The 25,294-nt window shown below is 34.2% G+C and overlaps 1 protein-coding gene across 14 annotated transcripts in view; it reads right to left on the bottom strand.

Annotated features, from left to right (window-relative positions):
* Positions 1-25,294, bottom strand: part of EHBP1 (EH domain binding protein 1) — a 365,510-nt gene that overhangs the window by 170,596 nt on the left and 169,620 nt on the right. For 11 of the 14 annotated variants that reach the window (XM_045054259.1, XM_023251703.2, XM_045054260.1 and 8 more), the window contains 4 exons: positions 24,203-24,342; positions 10,649-10,753; positions 9,891-10,013; positions 5,878-6,118 (listed from right to left, as the gene is read on the bottom strand). In XM_045054259.1, the coding sequence (XP_044910194.1) occupies positions 5,878-6,118; positions 9,891-10,013; positions 10,649-10,753; positions 24,203-24,342 (609 nt within the window). The remainder of the gene's footprint in view (positions 1-5,877; positions 6,119-9,890; positions 10,014-10,648; positions 10,754-24,202; positions 24,343-25,294) is intronic. The other 3 variants (XM_003984038.5, XM_019827279.3, XM_023251707.2) reach the window with 1 other exon arrangement.

The raw sequence follows: 25,294 nt of genomic DNA, 5'->3' as shown, positions 1-25,294 counted from the left end.
CCTATTACACAATAATAAACTGTTATCCTGGTTCTTATTTATTAGTTTGTTGCATTCTCCACTCCCCCCCCCCACCGCCCCCCACACCAGCTGGTTCTCTGGAACCCTGTGTGTAAAGAATAAAATTTCTGAGTCTATAAGGCTAAGGTTCAGCTGACCCAAATTTAGTGATTATACCAAGATCATTCAACCTAGTCACATATAAGGCCTGTACTGGTAACAGTCCTCTGTTTCAATTATGTATGCTCTTTTAACTACAACAGTACAAGACTCACTCAGAACCAATTACCAATTATGTACACCTCTGCTTAAGAATTTATATATAGATAGTCAAATCACATGAGACTGGGTACCAAGTATATATGGATCAGAGATGGGAAACATATCATACTTGTGATGTCATTCTTACTCTGTACTCATGGCAACAATTAGTGTCATGAGATTCCTTTCTATTGAGCTAGGGTACAGCCACAGAATATCTCTCAACTCTGGTCAGGGTAGTTACTTTTAACTGAGTGGGGTTGGCATTTATATAGAAACCTATTTCTTGTGTTCTCTCCTCTTCTTATGTCTGTGCATTCAAGAGAAAAAGAACAGGAAATATATATAATTGAAAATTTGCTTTTCAAAACAAAATATTCTTGCCTAGTGACCAAGATATGCTTGATGTATTTACATCCCATGCTTACAACCTGCAGAAGAACTTGGGGGAAATCAAAGCAAGGAACAATGTTAAAATAACTAGGTGTTCAGAAAAAGCTGAACATTCTCTCTGAAAAGAGGTATAAAAGGTATCATATCCAGCCTAGAATGGAGGGCTTATCAATAACATTATTAACTAAGATTAATAAAGTGTTTATGCTGTGCTAGGTACTACTTTAAGTGTTTCACACTTACAACAATCTTATTTCTCCTGATAATTCTGAGAGCTTCATACAGCTGTTTTCAAACTCTAAAAGTAGTTTGAAGGGAGATAAATGTAAAGAAATAAGTTGAAAACATAATTTTTTTAACCCCAAAACTTAAAAAAGGGAAAAAACTTTTTCTACCCAAACTTACTACCTGCCAATTAATGTTAAGTGTTCAGGACTGAACATACCCATGTCAATCAAACTGAATTAATTCAGTTATATGAATTACTTGGATGATATTTAAAATTTTTTTCTTGTTAGGTTTCTCTATAATAAGCTTGCATAGTACTTTGAAATATGGCAGCTACTACAATGATCATTATTATTGTTATGTAAATATGGCTACTTTCAAGAAAAACATGTGTTAGAGGATATTTTTATTAAAAAAGAATTTGTGCTTAAAAGAAAAAAATGACAGAATCCCTTAAAACAGGTAGCTCCTCAGTACACTTTATATAACTTAATTTACAGTACTCATGAAACTTTTATAAAACTTATCTAGTATGTATACAAATATAACTAGATATTGTCCTTTTTCTTCCTGTCTCTGCCTGTTTCAAACCACTTAGGTCTCCCTCCCACTTGAATATTAGTATCCTTTGTCAAAAGAAGGTAAATGCAAGTAGAAAAAAAGCTCATAATCATCTGATTTCCAAAGCTGGATGGTAAGATTCATCATTAACTAGAAACTAATCAAAGGGAAATTTTCTTGAAACAATTAGAGCTACATTTCTCACTCTGTTTTACATGGCACATGCAGTAAAAATGAAATTTGTATGTCATTCTAGGGTAAAAATATAGGAAGCTGCTGGAAAACAGAAGTACCAGGGTCTCCAGCTGCCCTGGACCACACCTCACTGCAAGACAGACTAAGGGAATAAGTATCTCTGCACATCTATTATTTGCCTGTGAGAAAACAGTGTGCTAGGCACCTAATGGGTACCTAATTTAGTACCCATTAGGTATAAATCAAAGTAAGACAAGAAGCTTCTACTTCTAAGGGTTCCGAATGATCCTTCCTATGGATCAGACATTTCTAAGTAAAACTGAATTTCCTACTCTTTAAGAACAGGATATGATTATATTTATATGAAGTGTCCAGAACAGTCAAATCCATATAGACAAAAAGTAGATTAATGGTTTTCAGGAGGTGGGGGAAGGGAGGAATTGAAACTATTAATAGGTAAAGTATTTCTTTTGGGGGTGATGAAATGTTGTAGAATTAGATTGTGGTTATGGCTGCACAGCACAGTGAATTAGTTAAGAACCACTGAAGTGTACACTTTAAATAAGGAATTTTATGTTATGTGAAGTATATCTCAATTAAAAAATACTATTTAAAAAAGTGATTAGGAATAATATCTATTATATATATGATTGTCAACACTGCTTCCTTCTCTATAAAAACAAGAGTTATATAGAATTATTGATCAATGCATTTTTAAAAATATTTAATATTTTTTGTAAAGAAATACTATTTAAGGAATTAGCATAATTCCTATTTCAGTGCTTTCTACATCACTTTGGATAAAGAAAAATTATTTTTATGCTTGTATTATATACTCGAGCAATAAATTAGTTAAAAAGAATTACAGAAAGAAAAACTATATATTGATTAGAAACATGATTAATAAACATACTAATAAAGAATAAAATATGAAACAAGAGTACAGTGAAATATATAGTCTTCCTTTCACTTTGAAAATTTATGTTTCTTTGGAAAAACAATCCACATTTATCTCTGAATAAAATTTAATGACAACTTTCCTTCAGAACCAGACATACAACCATACCAGAAATGATTTTATGCTAGACCCCAAAACATTTCATAAATGTTTTGGAAAAAAATATTGTTTGATTTTTGGTTTTCAATTTTGCAACAATAACTAGAATGGCTGAACTGACTTCCAAACAAGAGAAAACTGAGAAGCCCATGTGATTGCTAAGTGGAAAAGACATGTGCTACTAGCACTGAAGGGTGTTTACTTGCTCTTGGTGCTGATGGATATGCTGAGGTTCTGAAGGTTGTTTTACACATCAAAGAACTCAGCACTATTTGTGATAGGTTTATGTCAGAGGATGCAGGAAGAGTTTGATAATGGAAGATGAGTAATACAGGCTTTTCACTTGATGAAAGGTCATAAGTTTATTACTGAAGTAAGAACAAATTTTGGAAGATTTCTAATGTGGTTAGACTTACAAACTTTTAGAGAAAAAAGATAAGAAAAAAGAACAGAGTTCTTCCTGAACTCTCACATTAGCTGATGAGCAATCTTTAGAATCTGTGTATATATTCCTATTAAAAAAAAAAAGCTGAAGTGTTTATAGGCACCCTCTGGTAATCTCAGATGATTGAGCAATTTAGAATGTTCTTTATTCATGGGAAACTTGTAAAGACTGTGACTTTCATGTGGAAAAAAAAATGGTCAAAAGGAAACACCCAATGATTCTGATTTTAGTTTTCATTAAGGCATTTTAAACATTTAAACAAACATTAAATGTCTCTTTAACTTGTTAATAGGAAAGAGCAGGGTGTGTGTGTGTGTGTGTGTGTGTGTGTGTGTGTGTGTGTGTTGTGTAATACTCATGCCTCTTGGAATGACTGAATGCTTGTACTTAAAGTTTATATTTACATTCAAATACTGTAGGTGTGTGGCTATTACTCAGCATCTACACCACCCATGAGAAATTTTATTTTCATCACACATTAGCTACTTCAAAGAAAGCAAATATAATAACTTTAGCTAGAGTTGAGCCAATTTTTCCAACCCCTGCACAGTTATTAATTAGTATTGAGAGCTAAACCTCAGTTTGGAATCAGATGATTACTATGATATATTTCTATGTATTTAAGGCAAACTGGAACATTTTAGGTTTTATCAAAATCTAACCAGGCCCATGGAAGCATGTAGCACATGTGAGAGTCATAGGCCATGTGATGTAAAATGGGAAAAAGTTGAGAAATACAGTTCTAGAGCAATAGAAAACAGGTCAACTACCTCATTCTTTCAAACAAGTCTTTCAAATATTTGAACTTGGTTATTATAATTCTCTTAAATAATCTTTCTTCTAAGTCAAATAGTCTGTATGACCTTAATCACTGCTCATTTGATGTGGTTTCTGGACTTTTTTGATGACTCTGTTGCTCTATTCTTTTAATGCTCTGAATTACCAATGTCCCTTGTACAGTTGGCAGAACCTAGAAGTAAAATACTGCTCAAAATAGGAGCTGACCAATGCACAGGAAAAAATGACATTTCTTCCTTCACACGAAGCAACTGCTCCCAACTTTCATACATTGAAGGAGCCTTTTTATTATTTCCCTCACAATCTATTATATCCCCATTATTCTGAAAGATTTTCATACTTACCTGTATTTTTAAATAAATAACTATTTTTCCCAAGATCTAAAGAATCTTAATACACTAAAATTCACATATTTCTAAGGAAAACAAAGACACATACAGCCTCACTACAAGTAAACATATAATTACTATTCTATTAATTTCATCATCTGTGCCATTGCTACATCCATATCTAATGACTTGAGTTTCCTCCTCATTATGGGTCAGATTTTCCTGCTTCTGTACATGCCTGATAGATTTTTCATTGGTTGTCAGACATAGTGAATTTTATATTTTGGGTGCTGGATTTTTTGGTATTCCCTTTGGTATCTTTGGTATATTTGTGTGGCATGCAATTAAGTTACTTGGAATCATTTTGATTGTTTTGAGCCTTGCTTTTAAGCTTTGTTAGGCAAGCCCAGAACAGCCTTTTGTCTAGGCTAATCTCACTACATTAGTAAGACACCTTTCTGAGGACTCGACCTGATGTCCCACGTGTTAGGAACTGCTTGGAAACAAACTATTCTTGGTCCTGGGTGAACTCCAGGGATGCTTCTGTCATGTTTTCTCTATGTATGCTCTCATCAGTGCTCAGCTAAAGACTCAGGGGGAATCTTCTACAGATCTCTGGAACTCTTTGTATGAGTAGTTCTCTCTTCTCTGATAACTCTGTCCACAATTCTATTCTCCTCAGTACGCCCAAAGTCCAAACTGTCTCCTCAACTCATGGAGATTACTAGGACTTTTGGGTTCTCTCTCCCTAAACTAGAGCTGGAAATTCTCTCCCATAAATAAAACTAAGACAAGTTTAGGGCTCATCTTCTTTGTTTCTGTTCTCTTAGAAATCACACTGTTCTGTGTTATTTGTATCCAATGTCTGAAAACCATTGTTTCATATATTTTATTCAGTTTTTTAGTTGTTTAAGACAAGAAGCTATATCCAGTCTGTGTTAATCCATCATGGATAGAAGTAGAAGTTTTACTGTTGCTTTTTAACATACTCAGGGCCACAATCTGCAGCCACACAGGTTGTGAACTATATACCTCCAGAATACAATGTGCACATACCCTTCCCCCATTCTCACCCTAGATTTGAGTAAAATGGCAGCCCTAAACATTCTATTTATAATGAGCTTATAATCAATAACATTCATATTTGGATAAGAATAACTCAAAGATAATTCATACTTTATAATTATGATCTTGTTGTTTGGAATCTGAACAAGTGTCCTCACCAAATAATTATCATAAATGATTATTTGGTTCCCACAAGAGAACCTAATTGAAGTATAATGCCTACAGTAATTGATTAAAAACACCTAAGTGACATTTGTAATGGGGTTCCTGTGGAAAGACAATTAAAATTCTAACCAGAGATTCCAAGAACATATTTCTCTTCATTGTTAGTTTACTGTGCACACACATTCACATGGAAGAGGGTGGGAGAATAAAGGTCAAGATCATAAAAATTCAGGTGGACATGAGATAGATACTAACCTGTAAATTGTATATTAACATGAGGAAAAAACTCTTTTTACCCATGTAAAGGTTTATTATAGGAAGCATCTCTTTAGTTAATATAGAAACTGACGTATGATGATAGCAGAATAAAATGTACTTACTCATCCAACTCTTCTTCTTCTGTTTTAGAACTATCAGCATAGAGGTACTTGCTCATGTCCACAGGTCTTACATTTTTTCTTTTTGTAGACTGGGGAGGAGAGTCCTTTATAGTTACAAAAGTTTCTGGCTCATCAAATGGGTTCAAATGCTGAGGAGTCTGTACCTCTTTAAAGGGATTGTAGCTATTATTATAAAAAGATTCTTCTGTTTTTTTAGGTGATGCTGTTTCAGTGACTGGTTCTATAAAACAATAGCAAAAGATGAATTAAATCAAATTAATATTACCTGATATTTTCTTATATTTTTGGTGTTTTCAAAAATAATCTTGAATTAATCTCTTATGAGGCTGAAAAGGTCAAAACAATAATATGTTTTAGAGGGGCTAAGTTCAGAAGATGGGTTACCTAAGATCTTTGTCTACTTCTCCAGGAATGCTGCTCCCTAATATGGCATCTTTGGAATGCACTTTGAGTCTCTAATATTATTAGTATTACAGTATGGCAATTTTTGAAATTTTAACCTTCTTAGAGGTATAATATTCTATTTACTGTTTATTTTACTTGACTATACTAGCTTGCCATCCTAAACTGATATAAAATAAATTTCTGTTTTTAAGAACATTAAGTGAGTTAAAATGTGAAATTGTCTTTGGTAGTTACACTAGCAGAGACCACTTAGGGAAGTGAAAATTCATTCTGGACTATATCAAAAATATACCCACACATCACTGAATTTGTTTCTTCAAAGCCTTCTAAGAGTACGTTTTTGTATGCTGCACAATCTTAAATTTTTAGAGCTTTTAATGAGATGTTTGATTTTTTTCAATATGACTTGGATCCAATCAATACTCTGTTTAATAATGTAAAGGACTAACATAAAATTCGGAGGTTGAAAGCACTACATTGAAATCATACTGATAAACTGATAGTCATGTTACACCAAATTCTTCTAAATTCTTCTTGCATGTGAACACAAGTGCAGTAGGGGCAGGGAGAGAATCCCAAGCAGGCTCTGCGCTGTCAGCACAGAGCCCCACACGGGGCTCTGATGAACCATGAGATCATGACCTGAGCTGAAATTAAGAGTTGGACGCTCAACCAACTGAGCCACCCAGGTGCCCCTAAATTTTATTATTTTAAATTTCATTTTGAAAACCAAGGTACGCTTAAAAATAAAATTCTGACTCACAGAATTCTGACTCACAAAAAGCACTCATGTCCTTCAATGATACTTATGATGTGCTTAGTATAATCCTTTTTCTTCTTTTCTATGTCTTAATATTTTAAAACAAAACTAGAACTTGTAATAAAACTGTCCAAAATTTGGTCATGGATTCTGCTCACAAAAATAAATGTTTTCCCAAAATGAAGAAAAGTTTCAGAGAGCCATCAATCATAATGTAGTTTAAAAGTTGGTTTTAATTATGTTGTGCAACCCTGACAAAATACTCTAGAAGGCAGAAAACTGGTTACTGAAATTCTCAAGAAAAATAACTGTGAATTTCATGTGACACTTCAAACAATTTAACCCAATTATTATAAAAATTTCATGACTGACATATTTACGACTTTTACATTTTAACGTTAAACTCCTTTTACTTATATACTTTAGACATTAGCCCAGAAAACTTATTTTGTCTTTATATTGGGAAAAAAAATTCTGAATTGAAATTCTATACACCATGAAGAAGCAATTACAAAGTGTGAAAGAGATTTCATAAAATCATAATAAATACTGAAATGAATTTAAATAAAATTTAAATTTTAAATTTAAATTTAAATCTAGACTACGCTAGAGAAGACTCAGCAACGGTAACTTTTGTAACACCAGGATAATACTCAAACTTAACACTGCATTAGAATCTTTATAAAATAATGTAAATGAGGCATTTTCTTTTCTCTGTAGGGGCAGAGAGACTGGAAGATTTTGCCTATTCAATTTTTTATTAACAAATACCAAGTCTCAAATGCTGGAGAAACAGGCAAACTGGTCAATGGAAATAAGATTTTTATTTTTACTTTCAGGAAGAGGACTGCAAAAACTGATCCAAGCAAATTCATCATTTACAAAACCAAAACCAAGAAAGTACTTAAACCACAGAGCACGATTTGAAGATGGCAGAAATGGCAACAAAGGAGGGTTTAAAATAAGATTATTTTATATAAAAGCTAACAAATACATTTAATAACTTTCTAAAAGGGTCACTGAAGCACAGAATGTCATGAATCTAAGACGAGAATTGAAGCTGTAAAGGCAAATAAAAGAACCATCTAAACAACAGCAACACATTATTTTTTCCTCAAAGGCTTTTGTTACCTGAGGATGCGAATTTTTGATCAATAAAAATTTAAAAATTACTTCTAGAAAAACAAGTATTCTTCTATTAGAAAATACTTAGTCCAAAGTCTCTGAGAGATGTATATTTAAAGAAAATACTGGTTGTCACATTTTCTTTTTTTCTTTTCTTTTTTTTTTTTTTTTTTTTTTTTAGCTCTATAGGCATGATTAAAGATTCTGAGTCAGGTTGGCTAACCGCTCCTAAACAAAAATTATGTGTTATCTGCTACTCCTTTCAATACCTCAGAAATCAGACCTACATGTATTTTTTTAAATTGTTTTTATTTGATTTTGAAGTGGAAAGTTCAAATACTGGTGTCTCAAAATGCTGTGGTAATATTTTAAAACTCAGATATATGTAGCACACAACTGAGGTGAAGCTGTGTGGTCAAAAGAAGACACTTGATTAGGAATCTTAGCTCCACCTCCACTTCCATTTACCTAAAGTTCTGATTCAAATCAGTGAATTCCTCTGGGCCTCAGTTTCCTAATCTATGAAAAGAGGCAGCCGAAGTAGATTACTTCTAAGATTTATGATAGCCGTTGAGATTTAAAATATATCCTTAATATATATAGCTTACAAACAAAATCTCATTATTTTAAATTTACTAGTTTAGAATCTGGTAAGAAGGGAGAAAGTACAGAAGAGAAGACGAAACAGATTATAAAGTGAGATTGCTCCAACAAGAGTGAATCCTGAAGTTAAAACTGCATTTTCACCATGAGAGGTAGTAACAAAATTCTTCAAAGCTCATGAGGATTTCCTAAAAGCAGTCTAAAAGATGTACACACTGGTTAATCATTCTTGCATTTACTTTGGAAAAACAGTTTAATTAAACAGAGGTCTCACTCCTTCCACAGCTCTTATCTAGGCTTTAAGAGTTCAAAACTACGTGATAAGAAAAATGACTTAGGAAAAAAAAACTCTCTGGATTTATTCCTTGCAAGTATGTTGTATACATGATAGCGGTGGTTTGCAGGCTTCTTTTTGCTCCATGCCATTTACATACACAACCTACTCTCACTACTGACTATAATTCTCAGCCTGAGACATGGAGTGTGGGGTGGAGGGGTTCACTGGACTCTCTGAGGGTGAGGTCAGAGGAGCTGACAGAGAAGCCATCCCCACAACCCCAGGGTCAGCATGTCTCACAACTTGCCCTTACTTTGGTAGGCTACTCTGATGAGACTTTACTATATGCCGGGTAGGTAAAATACTGTTATCTCTAACATTAGAGCTTTACTATCTAACTTGACCAAAGTAATAGAGAATTTAAAAATAAGCCTCATGTAGAAGGTGGATGGAGAGGAAGGGTGAAATAGGTGAAGGGGGATTCGGATTGCGCTTATCGTGATGAGCACAGAGTAATGCATAGAATTGTTGGATCACTGTTATGGAACACCTGAAACTAACCTAACACTGCATGTTAATTATACTGGAATTAAAAAAAAAAAAAAGCCCCATGTAAATGGTTATGTGAAGGTATCTTTTTTTCTTTAAAAATAATTCAATGGAAGCTACTCAGATTTGTTGATCAACTGCAGGTGGCATTGAACACAATAATATCATCATAAACAAAATTACTTTGAGTCTTTGAAAAAAACTCTTCCCACGTTACTATTCAAAATAACTTCACTTTATAAAGACTAAAAAGTACAGAAAAAAATTTGCTACCTTCTGAGTCAGGATCTCCAAATGGGTTTAATTCTGCTACATCAGGATCACCAAATGGATTTAAATTCACAGTGGCCAAGTCCTTTTCTGCTTCATCCAAAAAGTTAAGTTTGTTGATAAGCTCTGAAAATAAACATATGTATTAGTTCACCATGATTATAGCTAAGTACAATTTTATCAATCATTCAAAAATATTTCAAATTATAATTCACATTAATAATACCTGCAAATAATAAGATGTAGCATTTTACCTATGGCAGAATGCCATTCAAATATTTTGTAGCATACCAACATATTCAAATAAAACAAAACAAATATATGCATATTAATTTGAAAATTATGTCAGAAAAAAAAGAAAATTATGTCGGATAATGAACGAGAGAAACTTTCATTGGACTCTAATTTGATCCAACAAAAAAGTACTAAGATAGATTCTTAGAAACATATCCTTCACTCCTAAATATGAATCATTTAAATGGGTTTAATGTAAGCAAATATTTTAAAACAGTATACTTATGATATATAAGCTAAGTGAAGATATATGGTCACATAATATGATGATACTGATATAAGGCTTTGCTAAAGATGGTAAGTTATTCTGTTGCCTGTTGGTACGCTACAAATTACCAAGAAAACATTCAAGGAAAAGCACAAAGACAAAACTGACAGCTAATAAGTACAGACAGAAGTCAAGAGGTAGCAGGTCACAGTAAATACAGGCAATCCGAAGCAGAAAGAAAGGAAGAAAGCTCTTAGACCTTCAGAGGAACTGGCTGATTTAGCTGAAGGCATATTTGCTTGCTTTATGCAGTCATCTTGATCTTCATCTAAGCTGCTCAGAGCATTCAATTGGTTTACAATTTCTGTAAACAGAAGCCAGTCGAGACAAATGTAAGGTAAGGTCATTTAATTAAAGAGCCATAGAAGCATGCTGTTACTCAAAAAGACAAAGAGAGGGGATGTTTGGTTAATCACGAGAGTACATTTAGAGGATGTTATTGTGATGGACTATAACAGATGTATTTAACTGAAAGTTAATGCTCTACTCATATTTTAAAGTAGAAAACATTTTGTTAAATTTATATCATTAATATAACAACCATGTTAATAAACACAAAACAAAGATAATAACCCAAGAGGTTGACACTGGCTTTTAGCAACCACATTTTGTATTTGTAAAACAGTACTTTAAACGCATATGTTAGAAACGATAAAAAATGTCCTCTGATACTACAGATAATATGTACTATTTTTCATAATATTCTAAATATACTAAAGATTTTAAGAAGTGTATCTACATGAATCATGAACATAATAAGCACTTGTTCATGTTCCACAATTTTAAAAATCAGCACAAAATAAGAAAAGTAGAAACAGCTACTGTTTTCTACTCTTGTTTTTCTAACTGTTCTTTTAAAGGAACTCCTGAGTGTTGGCTTTAGGAAATCTTATAATTTAGCCAATAAGAAACAGAACAAAAGACAAGGTTAGATAGAAAAATACTAAAATAAGATAGAATTCATTTGGTACATAAATAGAATCTTTTAACATGATTCATATATATTTTGGACAACTCTGAATATGTGCAATTATCACTCACTGGGTGAAAATTAACTTGAAAAAAGAATAAGAGCCAATAGGGTATTCTATTTAACTCTTGCTGTTTCCAAAGTTACAACCTGGGAATACCTTAGGTATTAGGACAAACAAAACAGATCCAGATTATTCAGTGGTAAAGAAAAAAAATGATTAGAAATAGAAAATAGTTATAAATTCAGCATTTAAAAATGGTATTCTTTAGCACTGTAAATCTAAGTACACACTCTAAATTTTATTTGAACTAAATCAGAATACACAGTTTAAAAAGGTTGCCTTCGTCCATTCATTTGTTGTTGAATTAATATTTATTACTCTGTGCCAAATACTATCCTTAGGACACAAGGATGAAAAAAAATATGTGGTATTGCCCTCTTGGAATTTACATCCTATAAAAATACAAATTAATACTGAAACAGACTTAGTAAATGACTACTAGAATATGAGGTGATCAGAAAGATTACAGATCTTTGAGCTAAATATACATAAAAATTTGATAAGCTTATTCAATTTTTTTGTCTTAATGAGAAATACATTTTGCATGAATAAAATTACTTGATATTTAAACAAGGGGTGCTTGAGTGGCTCAGTCGGTTAAGCGTCCGACTTCGGCTCAGGTCATGATCTCACAATTCGTGGGTTCGAGCCCCACTTCAGATTCTGTGTCTCCCTCTCTCTCTCTGCCCCTCCCTCGGAAGTACTCTGTCTCTCTCTCTCTGTCTCTCTGTCTCTCTCTCTCTCAAAAATAAATAAAAACATTTTTAAAAAAATTTAAAAAGTTAATTTTAATTATGTTGTGCAATTGTATTCCTAGATGTGCAACTACTATTTAAAAAAATTTTTTTTTTAATGTTTATTTATTTTAGAGAGAGAGAGTGCAAGCAGATGGGAAGCAGAGAGAGAGGGAGACAGAGGATGTGAAGTGGGCTCTCCACTGACAGCAGAGAGCCTGGTGTGGGGCTCAAACTCATGAACCGTGAGATCATGACCTGAGCTGAAGTCAGACACTAAACTGACTAAGCCACCCAGGTGCCCCACTACATTAAAATTATTTTAAGTAATGCTTAAAGATTTGTAGTTTTTCTTATATAGCTAACACATTTTAATTATTTTATTATAATCAGTGAAGGTGGAAATCAATCATTTGTTAAACATCTTATAAAATAAGTATCATAGAGGAATACCGGAGAAATAGGAGACTTGGTCCTTACCTTCAAAACATTAATATTACTCTATAGAGATTTAGATACAACATGGGAATTTCTTTAAACATTATCAAGATGACTCCATCATATGATTAAATTATTTACATTGTGATATTTCTAGATGTTTAGAATGTTTCCTCCCCTTCACCATGCTTTTAGTGACATCTAAAATCAGTGATGACCATTTCCTCATTAACCCCAAATAATTTCATCTTTCCATTCTGTTCACTGATGACAGTCGTCCTTATCCTAGTTTTCCTATTTATCCATATCTTAAATAAATCTTTACATTACTCCTAGAACTTTCGCTTTAGAACTTTCATTCACGTTAACCAAGTGAAAAGGTAATTCTGATTAGCTATACCAATACTCCCTCTATTTGGTATGTAAATAAATGTTAATTCAAATCATAAAGAGAGGCAAGTTCCAAAGAAATACCATCTAACTTATTTAATAAGCATTTATCAAGTACCAATATATGTGTTTGGTAGTACCTGCCCTCACGGCTTTATATTTTTATGGGACAGGCAGGCAAGTGAAGCAATACAATATATGATAAGTATGATAAATATTATGATTGAGATATTCATTTTAAACCTGTGAAACTGGAAGAGAGGCATGTAGCTCTGAGGTCAGGAAGGCCTTCATTTAAATTTGAGCTAATACAAGACAAACAGACATTATTATTAAACTAAAGAAAAAAATGAGAGCATTCTACAAGGGCAAAAGGGAGACAAATGAAAACAAGACACATTTGAGGAAATGCAAGTTGTTTGGGGTTTAAGATGCCAGGGTGGAAAATGGAATGAGATGATGTTGGCAAACGTCCTTTTGTAAAGATTATTGTGATCAAAGAATGTGAACTTTACTCTGAGAACTATGGGGATCCACTGAAAGATCAAAACGTATATTTCAGTATATCATTTCAGTATTTCAGTACATCATTCCAGTAGCAACATGGTGGCAGCATTTGGCAAAAAACAGGACAAGAAGCAAGAAGATGAGTGGTTCAGCATCACCACTCCATGAAGGGAGGCAATCAATAAATATCTGCTCATTAGAGAATAAATTAAGAATAAAGATTTGGTGGTTAATTTGACATGAGGGATAGGGAAAGGAACCTAAGGCAAGTTCCAGCTATCTGACTTGGGTGACTATGTGAATAGTGTTCCACCACCGTGATGGGGGCTATTCAGTTGGGAACATACCAAACTATAGGTGTGTGTGAAACTTCCTATGGAAATAAATCAACTGGCATTGAAGATGTTGGTCCGGAGCCTAACATACATAATTTTGTTACAGATTTCTCCCTTTAAAAAAGCACTTTTCTGTTTCTTTTAAATTTCCTATATCAATGTGATTTTTAATATATAATCAGAAATAAAGTTAAAAATGTAAAAGATTTACAATAAAAATTTATTCTCAGAATTTTTTTTAAATGTTTATTCATTTTTGAGAGAGAGACAGAGACAGAGATGGAACATGAGTGGGGGAGGGGTAGAGGGAGAGAGGGAGAGACAGAACTCAAAGCGGGCTCCAGGCTCCACGCTGTTAGCACAGAGCCCGATGCAGGGCTCCAACTCACGAACCATGAGATCATGACCTGAGCAGAAGTTGGACGCTTAACCAACTGAGCCACCAAGGCACCCCTCCCCCAATTAAAAAAAAATTTTTTTTAATGTTTATTTATTTTTGACAGAGAGAGGGACAGAGCATGAGCATGACACAGAATCCGAAGCAGGCTCCAGGCTCTGAGCTGTCAGCACAGAGCCCGACGCGGGGCTCGAACTCACAGACCGCGAGATCATGACCTGAGCCAAAGTCGGATGCTCAACTGACTGAGCCACCCAGGCTCCCTCCTCCCAAAATTTTTTTAAGTGGAAAGCTTTGTCAATAGTTTACTACCTTGACCAAAGCACTTCCTGGCAAAGCATTAAGCTTTGTTTCACCAAATACTTTCACATTTGAAAAATGGTAAAGAATGCTATGTAATAGCCACACATTTCTATCCCAGTGCTACTCAAACTGAGTGTTAAACTCAAAGTGTACAGTATTTGGTCATAGCATCATAGCAACAGTGTGTCAATATGGACTTGCTTCATATTGATGAGAATAAGGTGGAAAACTAAATTAGGGACAGGCAATCGAAGCAAAGGGTCAAGTAACTTGAGATTCTACTGTTAGGAAGGCAAAAGTGGATAGAAATTGACCACCAGAGATTATCACATTGAAAGAAAAAAGGGGATGGGGTGGGGTGGTGGCATTAAGAGTAGGTGGTGTTTTCCTTTTGAGAAAGTCCATAGTTGAGTTAAAAGAAGAAAAAAATAAAACTGCCTAGAGCTAGAACACACCTGCAAATCTTGCAGCATCCTCATTCTTCTCTCCAAAGCATAACACTGGCCACTGATGCATCTTTTTTGAGGGACCACGTATTCAAATTCTTGCCCATTTGAAAAAAATAGGGTTGGGGATATCTGGCTGGCTCAGTCAGTTGAGCCCTCTTGATCTCAGGATTGTAAGTTTGAGCCCCGCCTTGGGTGTAGAGATTACTTAAAATAAAATCTTGAAAAAAATTTTTTTAAACAGGGTTGTGTTTTTAGTATGGTCAGACATTAAAAAAAATCTATTCTGGATACAAGACAGTATCAGATATCTGCTTTGTGGGTATTTTCTTCTAGTCTATGACTTACACATTTTCTCAACAATCTATTTTGATGAACCTAAGTTTTTAATTTTGATGAAGTCTAATTTATCAAAATTTCTTTCATGTTTTCTCTTCTGTGTCTTATGTATGAACCCTCTGCCTGCCCTCAGGTCACAAATACATTGTTTTTCTTTCCCCTCCCCAGAAGCTTTATTGTTTTAGCTTTTACATTTAGGTCTATGATCAACCTTGAATTAATGTTTGTGTATCCTGAGAGGTAAGAATTGAGGCTCACTTTTTCCACATGGACAACGAGGTGTTTCAGAATAATTTGTTGAAAAGATTTTCCTTTCCTCACTGAATTATGCTGTCCCTTTGTTGAAAATTAATTGGCCAAGTTAAGTTTGGTATTTCAACTTAACTTTGGTTAAGTATTTCAGAACTTTCTGTTTTGTTCCATTGAACAAGTTGCCTGTCCTATGCCAATATCACCCTATACTGATTTATACCTTTAGAGTAAATCTTACCACCTAGTAATAATATTACAATGCTGTCCTTTTTCAAGACTGTATTATTATTCAGGTCCTTTGCATTTCCAAAGATATTTTAGAATCAGCTTTCCATTTTTTTTTTTTAAACCTGCTAGGATAGGGGTGTCTGGGTGGCTTTGTCTGTTAAGCGTCTGACTCTTGATTTTGGCTTAGGTCATAATCTCACAGTAATGAGATTGAGCCCCACATTGGGCTCTGCATTGGGCATGGAGGCTGCTTAAGATTCTCTCTTTCCCTCTCTCTCTGCTCCTCCCCTGCTCATGTGTGCATTTGCTCTCTTTCTCACTCTCTCAAAAACAAAAACAAAACCCCACAAAACTTGCTAGGATTACAATTAGCACTAAGTTCAATGTATATAGACTGATTTGGGGAGGATGGAAATCCTGACAATATTGAGTCTTCTAATCTATGAACATAGACTATCTCTCCATTTATTAAGGTCTTCTGTAATTATTTTCAATATTGTATCATAGTTTTCTGTGTAGAGGTTTTTCTACATCTTTTGTTAAATTTATTTCTAAGTATTTATACTATTTTTAACCTTGATTGTAAATGGGATTATTTTGTTAATTTTATTTCCCAAATGTTTGCTGTTCATTTATAAAAATATAGATTTTTCTTTAAAAATTTTTTTAAATGTTTATTTATTCTTAAGAAAGAGAGAGACGAGCATGAGCAGGGGAAGGGCAGAGAGAGAGGGAGACACAGATCTGAAGCAGGCTCCAGGCTTCAAGATGTCAGCACAGAGCCCGATGCAAGGCTCGAACCCAGAATTGTGAAATCATGATCTGAGCCAAAATTAGACATCCAACTGACTGAGCCACCTAGGCACTCCTAAAAATATAGATTTTTCTATATTAATTTTGCATTCTGTGACCTTGTTAGGATCTCCAGTATCATGTTAAACAGAAGTGGTGAAAACAAACATATTTGCCTTATACCCAGTCTTAGGAGGAAAGTATTGAGTATTTCACCATTACATATGATTTTAGCTGTAGCTTTTCACAGATGTTCTTTATCAAAATGAAAAAATTCCCTTACATTGAAACCTTGCTGAGAAACTCAGTATGGAATTTTGTCAAATACTCCTTTATATACCTATTGAGATGATTATATGGTTTTTCTCCTTTATTCTGTTATGGTTAAATCAACTGTGCATTCCTGGGACAAATCCTCAAAGAATGCATACTGGTACTTAGAATATTCATTGTCCCCTGGTTCCTCCCCTAAATACTGGAGAGCTAACTTTTTCTTTGGAGCTCTCACTTCCAATCTGGCCCTGTCACCAGAACTCTCCTGGAGTCTCCTAGGGAGGCAGGGGGGCCTAGAGAATTCTGATCAGTTGTCATTAGTACAAACAAAGCAGGATTAGGGTTTAAGAGTGACACAGAAAGTAGGTTAAATTTGGAATCTGTGTCTTCTGCTACTTCTAGTCTCTGAGTTGACATGTGACTTCTAAATACTAGAAAAAGCTATTCTTACTGTCTTCCATCTATCAAATTCCTTTAAAAAGGAAGTAGCTGTGATGCCTTATCAATTTTTTAATTTTTTTTAATGTTTATTTATTTATTTATTTTTTTTTTTTAATTTTTTTTTTCAACGTTTATTTATTTTTGGGACAGAGAGAGACAGAGCATGAACGGGCGAGGGGCAGAGAGAGAGGGAGACACAGAATCGGAAACAGGCTCCAGGCTCTGAGCCATCAGCCCAGAGCCCGACGCGGGGCTCGAACTCACGGACCGCAAGATCGTGACCTGGCTGAAGTCGGATGCTTAACCGACTGCGCCACCCAGGCGCCCCAATGTTTATTTATTTTTGAGACAGAGAGAGAGCATGAACAGGGGAGGGAGGGGCAGAGAGAGAGAGGGAGACATAGAATCTGAAGCAGGCTCCAGGCTCTGAGCTGTCAGCACAGAGCCCGAGGCGGGGCTTGAACTCACGGACCATGAGATCATGACCTGAGCCGAAGTCGGACGCTTAACCAACTGAGCCATCCAGGCGCCGCTCAATTTTTTAGCTCAAGGGATCATAAATGTTCCAACTCTCTGATTCTACCCTGTTTTCCAGCCTTATTAATACCAAAATAATAGATGCAGTATTCCAGAAATCCCTATCCTTTACACAGACCTCCAAAATAGGTGACTATTTTTATTCTATCACTTTATACACTCCACAGCAAACCTATGATTTGGTTCATGAGTATCCTAGGTACTGGAGAGTAAATGGTCAGGTAAAAACCAGAAACAAATTAATGGATGTATTCTCTGACCAGAGTCCCAAGTTCATCCTGACAGTCCTTCTACTCAAAGGAGGTAGACCAATTTTTACCCATTCACAAGTCTTAGCAGTAGGACATTATAATCTCAGAGGACTGAGACATACCATAATCAACTTTAGCTCTTCAAATATGAACTGTTATCTCTTCTACTACCATGGGTGCTTAAGATTATATCCTCTGAAGTTGGTCAATATGTCATTATTCCTCCTCCCAAATTAACATTACAAACAATAGGAAAGGGATTAATAAACACCAGTGCTTATGGTGAAAATGAAGCTTGATTTATAAACTACATTTGGATGGAAAGACTCTGAATAGACTATATATTTGATGGAAAGCCACAGTTTTGGGCTCAGAAAATTGTGGACTCTTGTAACTAGGTATGTCCCTTACAGGGACTCTGAAAACTATACCTATTTAACCATTTCAAAAGATACCAGCTCTTCTGCAGAATGGACTTTAAACCAAGGCAATCCCTGCTTCTAACTATGTGGATCTTGTCTCCTTGTACACAAGCTGTCATGTGAGACAGAGGTCAAAGAATAGCACCTCGGATGCTGTGAGGACTCCAGTGAAAAAGGAATGCTCTGCTGGCATGCTCCTATGTTTCCAATATCCTTCCAAGTGAATCTAATGCTTAGTCTGGCTTATGTTACCTGTATAGGTCTAGATGAACCTATGTAGAATCCTTGGTTACCTTTCCAACAGCTTTAGGTATACTGGGATCTTTCAGATATTTCATAATGTCTGAATTCTCCGATAATGCCTTCCTATAAAAAATGCTTCAGTTGAACCTGATTTTCAGTAAGACATTGTTATTTATGGAGGAATCTTTCCTTTTTCCTCTTGTTGATATGTATTCAGAAATTCAATATCAAAGATGGTCATATTACCAAATACTGGTTCAAGCACTGTGAGGATGCCATATAGATGGAGGCACTGACTGTTTTAAAACTATATATGTTTTCTAATACTGGCTATGATAAACTTTCTATTAATGGGCTTTGTTTTTCCATCTCCAAGGTCTATTACTCCCACTACATTTCAAACTGCAATTTTTCTAACTGCAATTCAAAATTCTCTTGCCCATTCACTGGTGCTGTACCTCTGTAGAATGCACCTATATATAACACTATCAGTAAAAGGTTCCTAAGAGCCAATCCCAAAATGTTTCCAGTTAGAAGTGAATTTGGCCCAGGTGGAACAGGGTAAGGATTTTTGATCAATCCAAGTATAGGTATCATGGATTTATGTTTACCTTCTAGCAAAGACTGTAATTTCAGAAGACATATTTTGTTAATTACTATTGATTTTACAGCAATATTCCATATCCAATGAATATTCCATTGGATCCATTGGAATCCATATTCCAATGAATAGCTTCTAGGTGTTAATCTAAGGTATCACAAAATAATTGTAACAGTCTTGTTCCCTCAAGAAGTTTACAGCTTAGTTGGGGAAATAATAAAACCATACAATTTTTATTGATATGTGATTGCATTTTACGCATTTCTATTGCAATATAAAGATATCATTAATAGAGGCAATTTTTTAAATAATGATTTTTTCCTCCATAAACATTCTGTTAGCAATTCCAAAGCTGCAAGGAACAGCAAATATAAGCTGTGTTTAAATTACTGCCACTTTAGTTGGTAAATAAAAATACCCACCATACTTTATTTGTACCATGTTTATAAAATGCATTCATTTTGTTTAGTCTTAACCTATTGCTTTAACATTACTGTTGTTAAATTTTTAATATATTTTTAACTATCTTAAAACTACTTTACCCAAACATTTTTAGAGTGGTAGTGCTGGTGCTAAAAAAAATTCCTGAAAGATAATAACTTTGGAATGGAATTTACATGTGCTAAAAAATGCAACTAAGGAAGCCAAACAACTGCCATAACATGCTGTGCTATTAATTTAAGTGACTGTACTCTGGAAATATAATAGAGAAAAAAAGATGTAACATCAAAGCAAAAATGTTATAATGACTGGATTTACTTAAGAGCATGCATCTAATCACCACTGTCCCCATCTACCCCTGCTCCCTCAATATACATTTTGAATTCATAACTTTTAGAAAACTAGTCTTGAATTATTTAAGGTTTGAATTATGTGTCCTCCAAGATCACATGCTTTCCATAAAATGGGACCATGCAACCTTGGATAAGGTCATATATGAGTAAAGGTTAAATAAATGGAAAAAGATAATAAGCCAGAGTGATTAGTATGGGCTATAATATGAGAAAGAAGTCCCTTCATTGATTTATGACCTTTCAGTTAGCACATCTTAAATTCTCAATATGTTCCAGACAATGTGCCAGAAGCGAGTGATAAAAAGAACAGTTACAACATAGTCTCTACCTTGAAGGAATTTCATGAAACAGGGAAAAGAAATACATACATAAAATAATAACAGAAAATAGTAGAATTCCAAAGAAACCTTGGATCATCACAAGTTGCATTAAAATAACTTCTTCAATTAGGGTCAGAGAATTTTAGACTATCTAAAAGAAAATTATTTATTCTACAGGAATTTTAGAAAATAAGGTACATGTGTATTTTTAAGCAATAAGGGATACTATGGTCTGAATATTTGTGCCCCCCCCCCCCCCGATTCATGTTTAAATCTTAATTCTCAGTGTGATGGTATTAGGAGGTAAGGCCTTTGAGAGAAGATTAGGTCATAGGGCAGAGCCCTCATGAATAAGATTAATGTCCTTCTAAAAGGGGCCCAGAGAGATCCTTTGCCCCTTCCACCATGTGAGGAATACAATGAGAAGTCTGTGACCCAGAAGAGGGCCCTCATCTAACCATGCTGGCACCTTGATCTCAGACTTCCAGTCTCCAAAACTGTGGGAAATAAATTTAAGTTGCTTATAAACTACCCATCCAAGGTATTTTGTTATAGCAGCCCCAACAGACTAAGACAATAAAATCTGATTATAATTGTTTTCATTATATCTATAATTTACTCAAAAATAATGTCCTTTCTTTCCCTTTCGATAATAGCAAAGAACTTCCGACATACTGTTACCACCTTTTTCCCCCATTACTGTGATCAAAGTAGTACAACATTGCTCAAAACAATTATAAAACTGTGGGGTTTTAAAATTTCCTATTTATGGTACTAGGGCCTAATTGAGATTTAGTTTTAATCAAAAGTCATTCACAAAGAACAAACCATATTCTCCATTTAAAAGATCAAATTATATCTCACAGCAGTTATAAACATTCATGCTGCAAGAAAATGTCTGCATTTGTAAATAGTACAGTAGTAGCCTAAGGGATAGAATGGTCAAGCTTAAGAGGGAGTGGGCATGAAAGGTTTCTCAGAGTATGTGTCAATATTATTAAAATTTAAAGGGTAAGTAAAAAGTCATTGGTGGCAGTAGAGAAAGGTTACTAACTTACCCTTCCTGAAGTACTTCAGCCACCCAAATAAAACAAAGAACTCAAAGATAGGAAAGACAGGGCATTTTAAAAAGTATCATATAATTGTTGCTGAAATGATTATAAACATAATGCAGGGGCGCCTGGGTGGCTCAGTGGGTTGAGCGTCCGACTTCGGCTCAGGTCATGATCTCGTGGTTTGTGGGTTCGAGCCCCGTGTCAGGCTCTGTGCTGACAGCTCAGAGCCTGGAGCCTGCTTCAGATCCTGTGTCTCCCCTCTCTCTTCCCCTCCCATGCTCATGCCCTGTCTCTGTCTCTCAGTAATAAATAAAAGTTAAAAAAAAATTTTTTTAACTTAATGCAAATGTCTGCATTTATTATTGAAAGAAGAACCCCAAAATTTACTCAAATAAAAATAACAGCTGGGAGGGGTTTAAATAAAAAAAAAATATTGACTCTCTCATCTTACATGAGGTGAGTCAATACGTTCTGTTTTATTTATTTATTTTAAATATTTTATTTTTAAGTAGTCTCTATACTTAACGTGGGGCTCAAACTCACAACCCTGAGATCAAGAGTCACTTGCTCAACTGACTTAGCCAGCCAAGACAACTGTTTTATTTTTAATGTTGGTAGAGAAATACAGGTTCATTCATTTATCTGTCTGGCTTTTTTATCTTAGATGATAGTAGACTAAAATGAAAACAGAATGTATAGCTTCCAAATAACTCTATTTAAAAATGCTTAAATAAAGAACATTTGAGGGGCGCCTGGGTGGTGCAGTCGGTTAAGCGTCCGACTTCAGCCAGGTCACGATCTCGCAGTCCGTGAGTTCAAGCCCCGCGTCGGGCTCTGGGCTGATGGCTCAGAGCCTGGAGCCTGTTTCCGATTCTGTGTCTCCCTCTCTCTCTGCCCCTCGCCCGTTCATGCTCTGTCTCTCTCTGTCCCAAAAATAAATAAACGTTGAAAAAAAAAACTAAAAAAAAAAAAAAAAAAAAAGAACATTTGAGAATGGTAAATTTTAAGGTGTGAATGGAAAAAAATAATAAGAAAATTCCCAAATAAAAGGATAAAGTAATGTAAGTGAAATTAAGTATGCAGTTATCAAAAAAATGTAACTATTAAGGGCAAAGAATATAAAGATAGATAAACCAAATACTGTTTATAAGAGAAGTACTTAATACAGGTTAAAAATAAAGTGATAAATACACTAGGAAAATACAAATATAAAGAAAGCATGAGTTAAAATATCAACACCAGACAAAATTTCACGGCAAGAGGCATAAAGTGGGGCAGACTGATCAAATTACAACCCATAATGAAACTATTAGAAAATTAATTTTTATGCACTAAAGAATTTAGCATTGAAGTTCTTAGTATTTCAAAGATGAACTACACAAAAAGAATAAGACTATAAATAACTAAATAATATAAATTTAAAGGGCCTAATAAATACATGCTGAATCCAACAAATAGAAAATATATATAAAAAGATACTTAAAAGAAAATTTACAAAAATAGATCATGTATCTAGACTACAAAGAAAAAAACCCTCATTCATATGAAATTGAAATTTGAAAGGCTTCAGCATCTTATTTAAATAAAATTAAACTGGTAACTAACTAAAAATAAAAAAAAGTCCATGATAAAACCCACTCTCCTAAACAACCCTTGAGTTAATTAAGAAATCAAAACAGCAATCATAAATTAGAAATTAATAATTTATAAAATTTACACAGGACAAAACATACACCTTTACATATAAGTCTAATCAATTCCTTATAATAAACTTCTAGAAGTGGAGTGAAAATGAACATCACTAGAATTGAGAAAGTCAAGAAAGTTTTTGGCTAAGGAGTTAAATGTGTCATATGATCAATGGAAATTCCCCATATAACAGTAAGAGTTGAGGCTAAGCCAAGAGATGACTGCCAAAGTGCCCTATGAATTTGGAAACATATCACCTAGATGACAGAAGTCTAGGGATCTCATTACAGAAATTTAGGACACTTCATTAGCTGAAAGGAATATGTACACAGCGCTTGATTCTCACTCCAATAATAAAGGTATGACATCAATTCCTTAATGTGATAGATTATCAATAAATATTTATTGCCCAATCAATACAAAAGATTCTAAATATTAAATCATCTTAAGTAGTTTGACCAAGCCAGCTATAAGGAATACTTGCATGGAATCTTCTAGATATAAGGATACATGAGATATATACAAATCCAAACCAAAGAATGTGCACATAATTTATGTGAATAAATGTACATGAGCTAGGAAACAGTAACCAATGCATTTTGTCATGCCACCCTTAAGGCAGATCTTTACTTATAAGAAGGTTCATCCATACAATGACATAAGAAGTGTGAACATATTTAGGCCACTTTATACTGTAATCAGTAGTTCCAGTAAAGTTTTATGCTTTCTTGACTAAGCTTGGGCTTCATTTTAAATTATGAAAATCTGTTATTAACCATCAGCACATAAAGTTTTCAGAGAGCTAAATGGCATATTAAAAGGCTTACAGAAGAAAAAATACTCTAGCAGCATTCTTTTTTTCCTGGAAAACTGAGTTTTCAACTTCTCAAGAAAAAAAGATAAACTTTTAGCTTAATGCTGATAAAACCAACCTGTAATTTTTGCTGCCTTTTCCTCTTGGTTCACTCGGTTCTCATCATCTTCTTCATTATCTTCTTCAAAGTCATCTAAATTGCCGATGTCAGCCTGCTTCATACTCATCAAACTAGCCAAACTTTGCATGTCTTCATCCCTACATCAATGATTTCAAATTTAATACACAGTGCATTAAATGACATTGTTTGAAAAAAGTTTAAGAAAATAATAATACAGTCTTTTTTCTAAATATTAATGAGCCCTTTTAAATAGTTGTACAAGACTACTGAAAAACCTAAATAGTCATATTCATTAATTTTTAAATGGCATGTTTAATTAGTAAAAAGCAAACTAGATTAAAAACTAACTAGTTAGGAGTTAGTTTAACTCTTTGCTGCCATCTATGGAAGACTAAAATTTTCTTCACAGGATTAAAGTGTGGGTTCCTAATCATTAAGTCTGGAAATAAAAACTTGTTTCATAAAACAGTGAGATAGTTTGCAAATCAATAAGATCTAGACTTTAAAATATTCAAGTTTTCAAAATAAATTAGAATAGAAATTCTTAATCTGAAATCCATGAACCCTTTTGGTTTTGTGGGTAGGAGGAAAAAGAAATGGTAAACCACTGTAAATTTATACGTAAATCTTATTTAAATGTGCATTTTTCTCAAAGGGGCCATAACTCCCCAAAAGTGAAGGAACTACTGGAACAGCATTTTTTTTTCAAAATATGAAATTTATTGTCAAATTGGTTTCCATACAACACCCATTGCTCATCCCAAAAGGTGCCCTCCTCGATACCCATCACCCACCCTCCCCTCCCTCCCACCCCCCATCAACCCTCAGTTTTGGAACAGCATTTTTAAAAATTACAAAATGAAAAATGACCTGGATTGACTATAAGTTAAATACCATATACTGGATAAAATGTAAAAATGTTTTTTATCTTGAAGTATTTTAAATATAAGTATATAAAGTTTACCTTACTCTAAACAAATCAAATAATGAAGTTTTCCTGAAATATCATTTTCACCTTAAATTTCAAATAAACTACCGTGAATAAAACACATTTCTAACACATTACATACAAACTAAATTTCAATCTGA

This window comes from Felis catus, chromosome A3 (assembly GCF_018350175.1).
Source record: "Felis catus isolate Fca126 chromosome A3, F.catus_Fca126_mat1.0, whole genome shotgun sequence".
Taxonomy (NCBI): domain Eukaryota; kingdom Metazoa; phylum Chordata; class Mammalia; order Carnivora; family Felidae; genus Felis; species Felis catus.
This window is presented reverse-complemented; position numbering and strand designations above follow the sequence as displayed.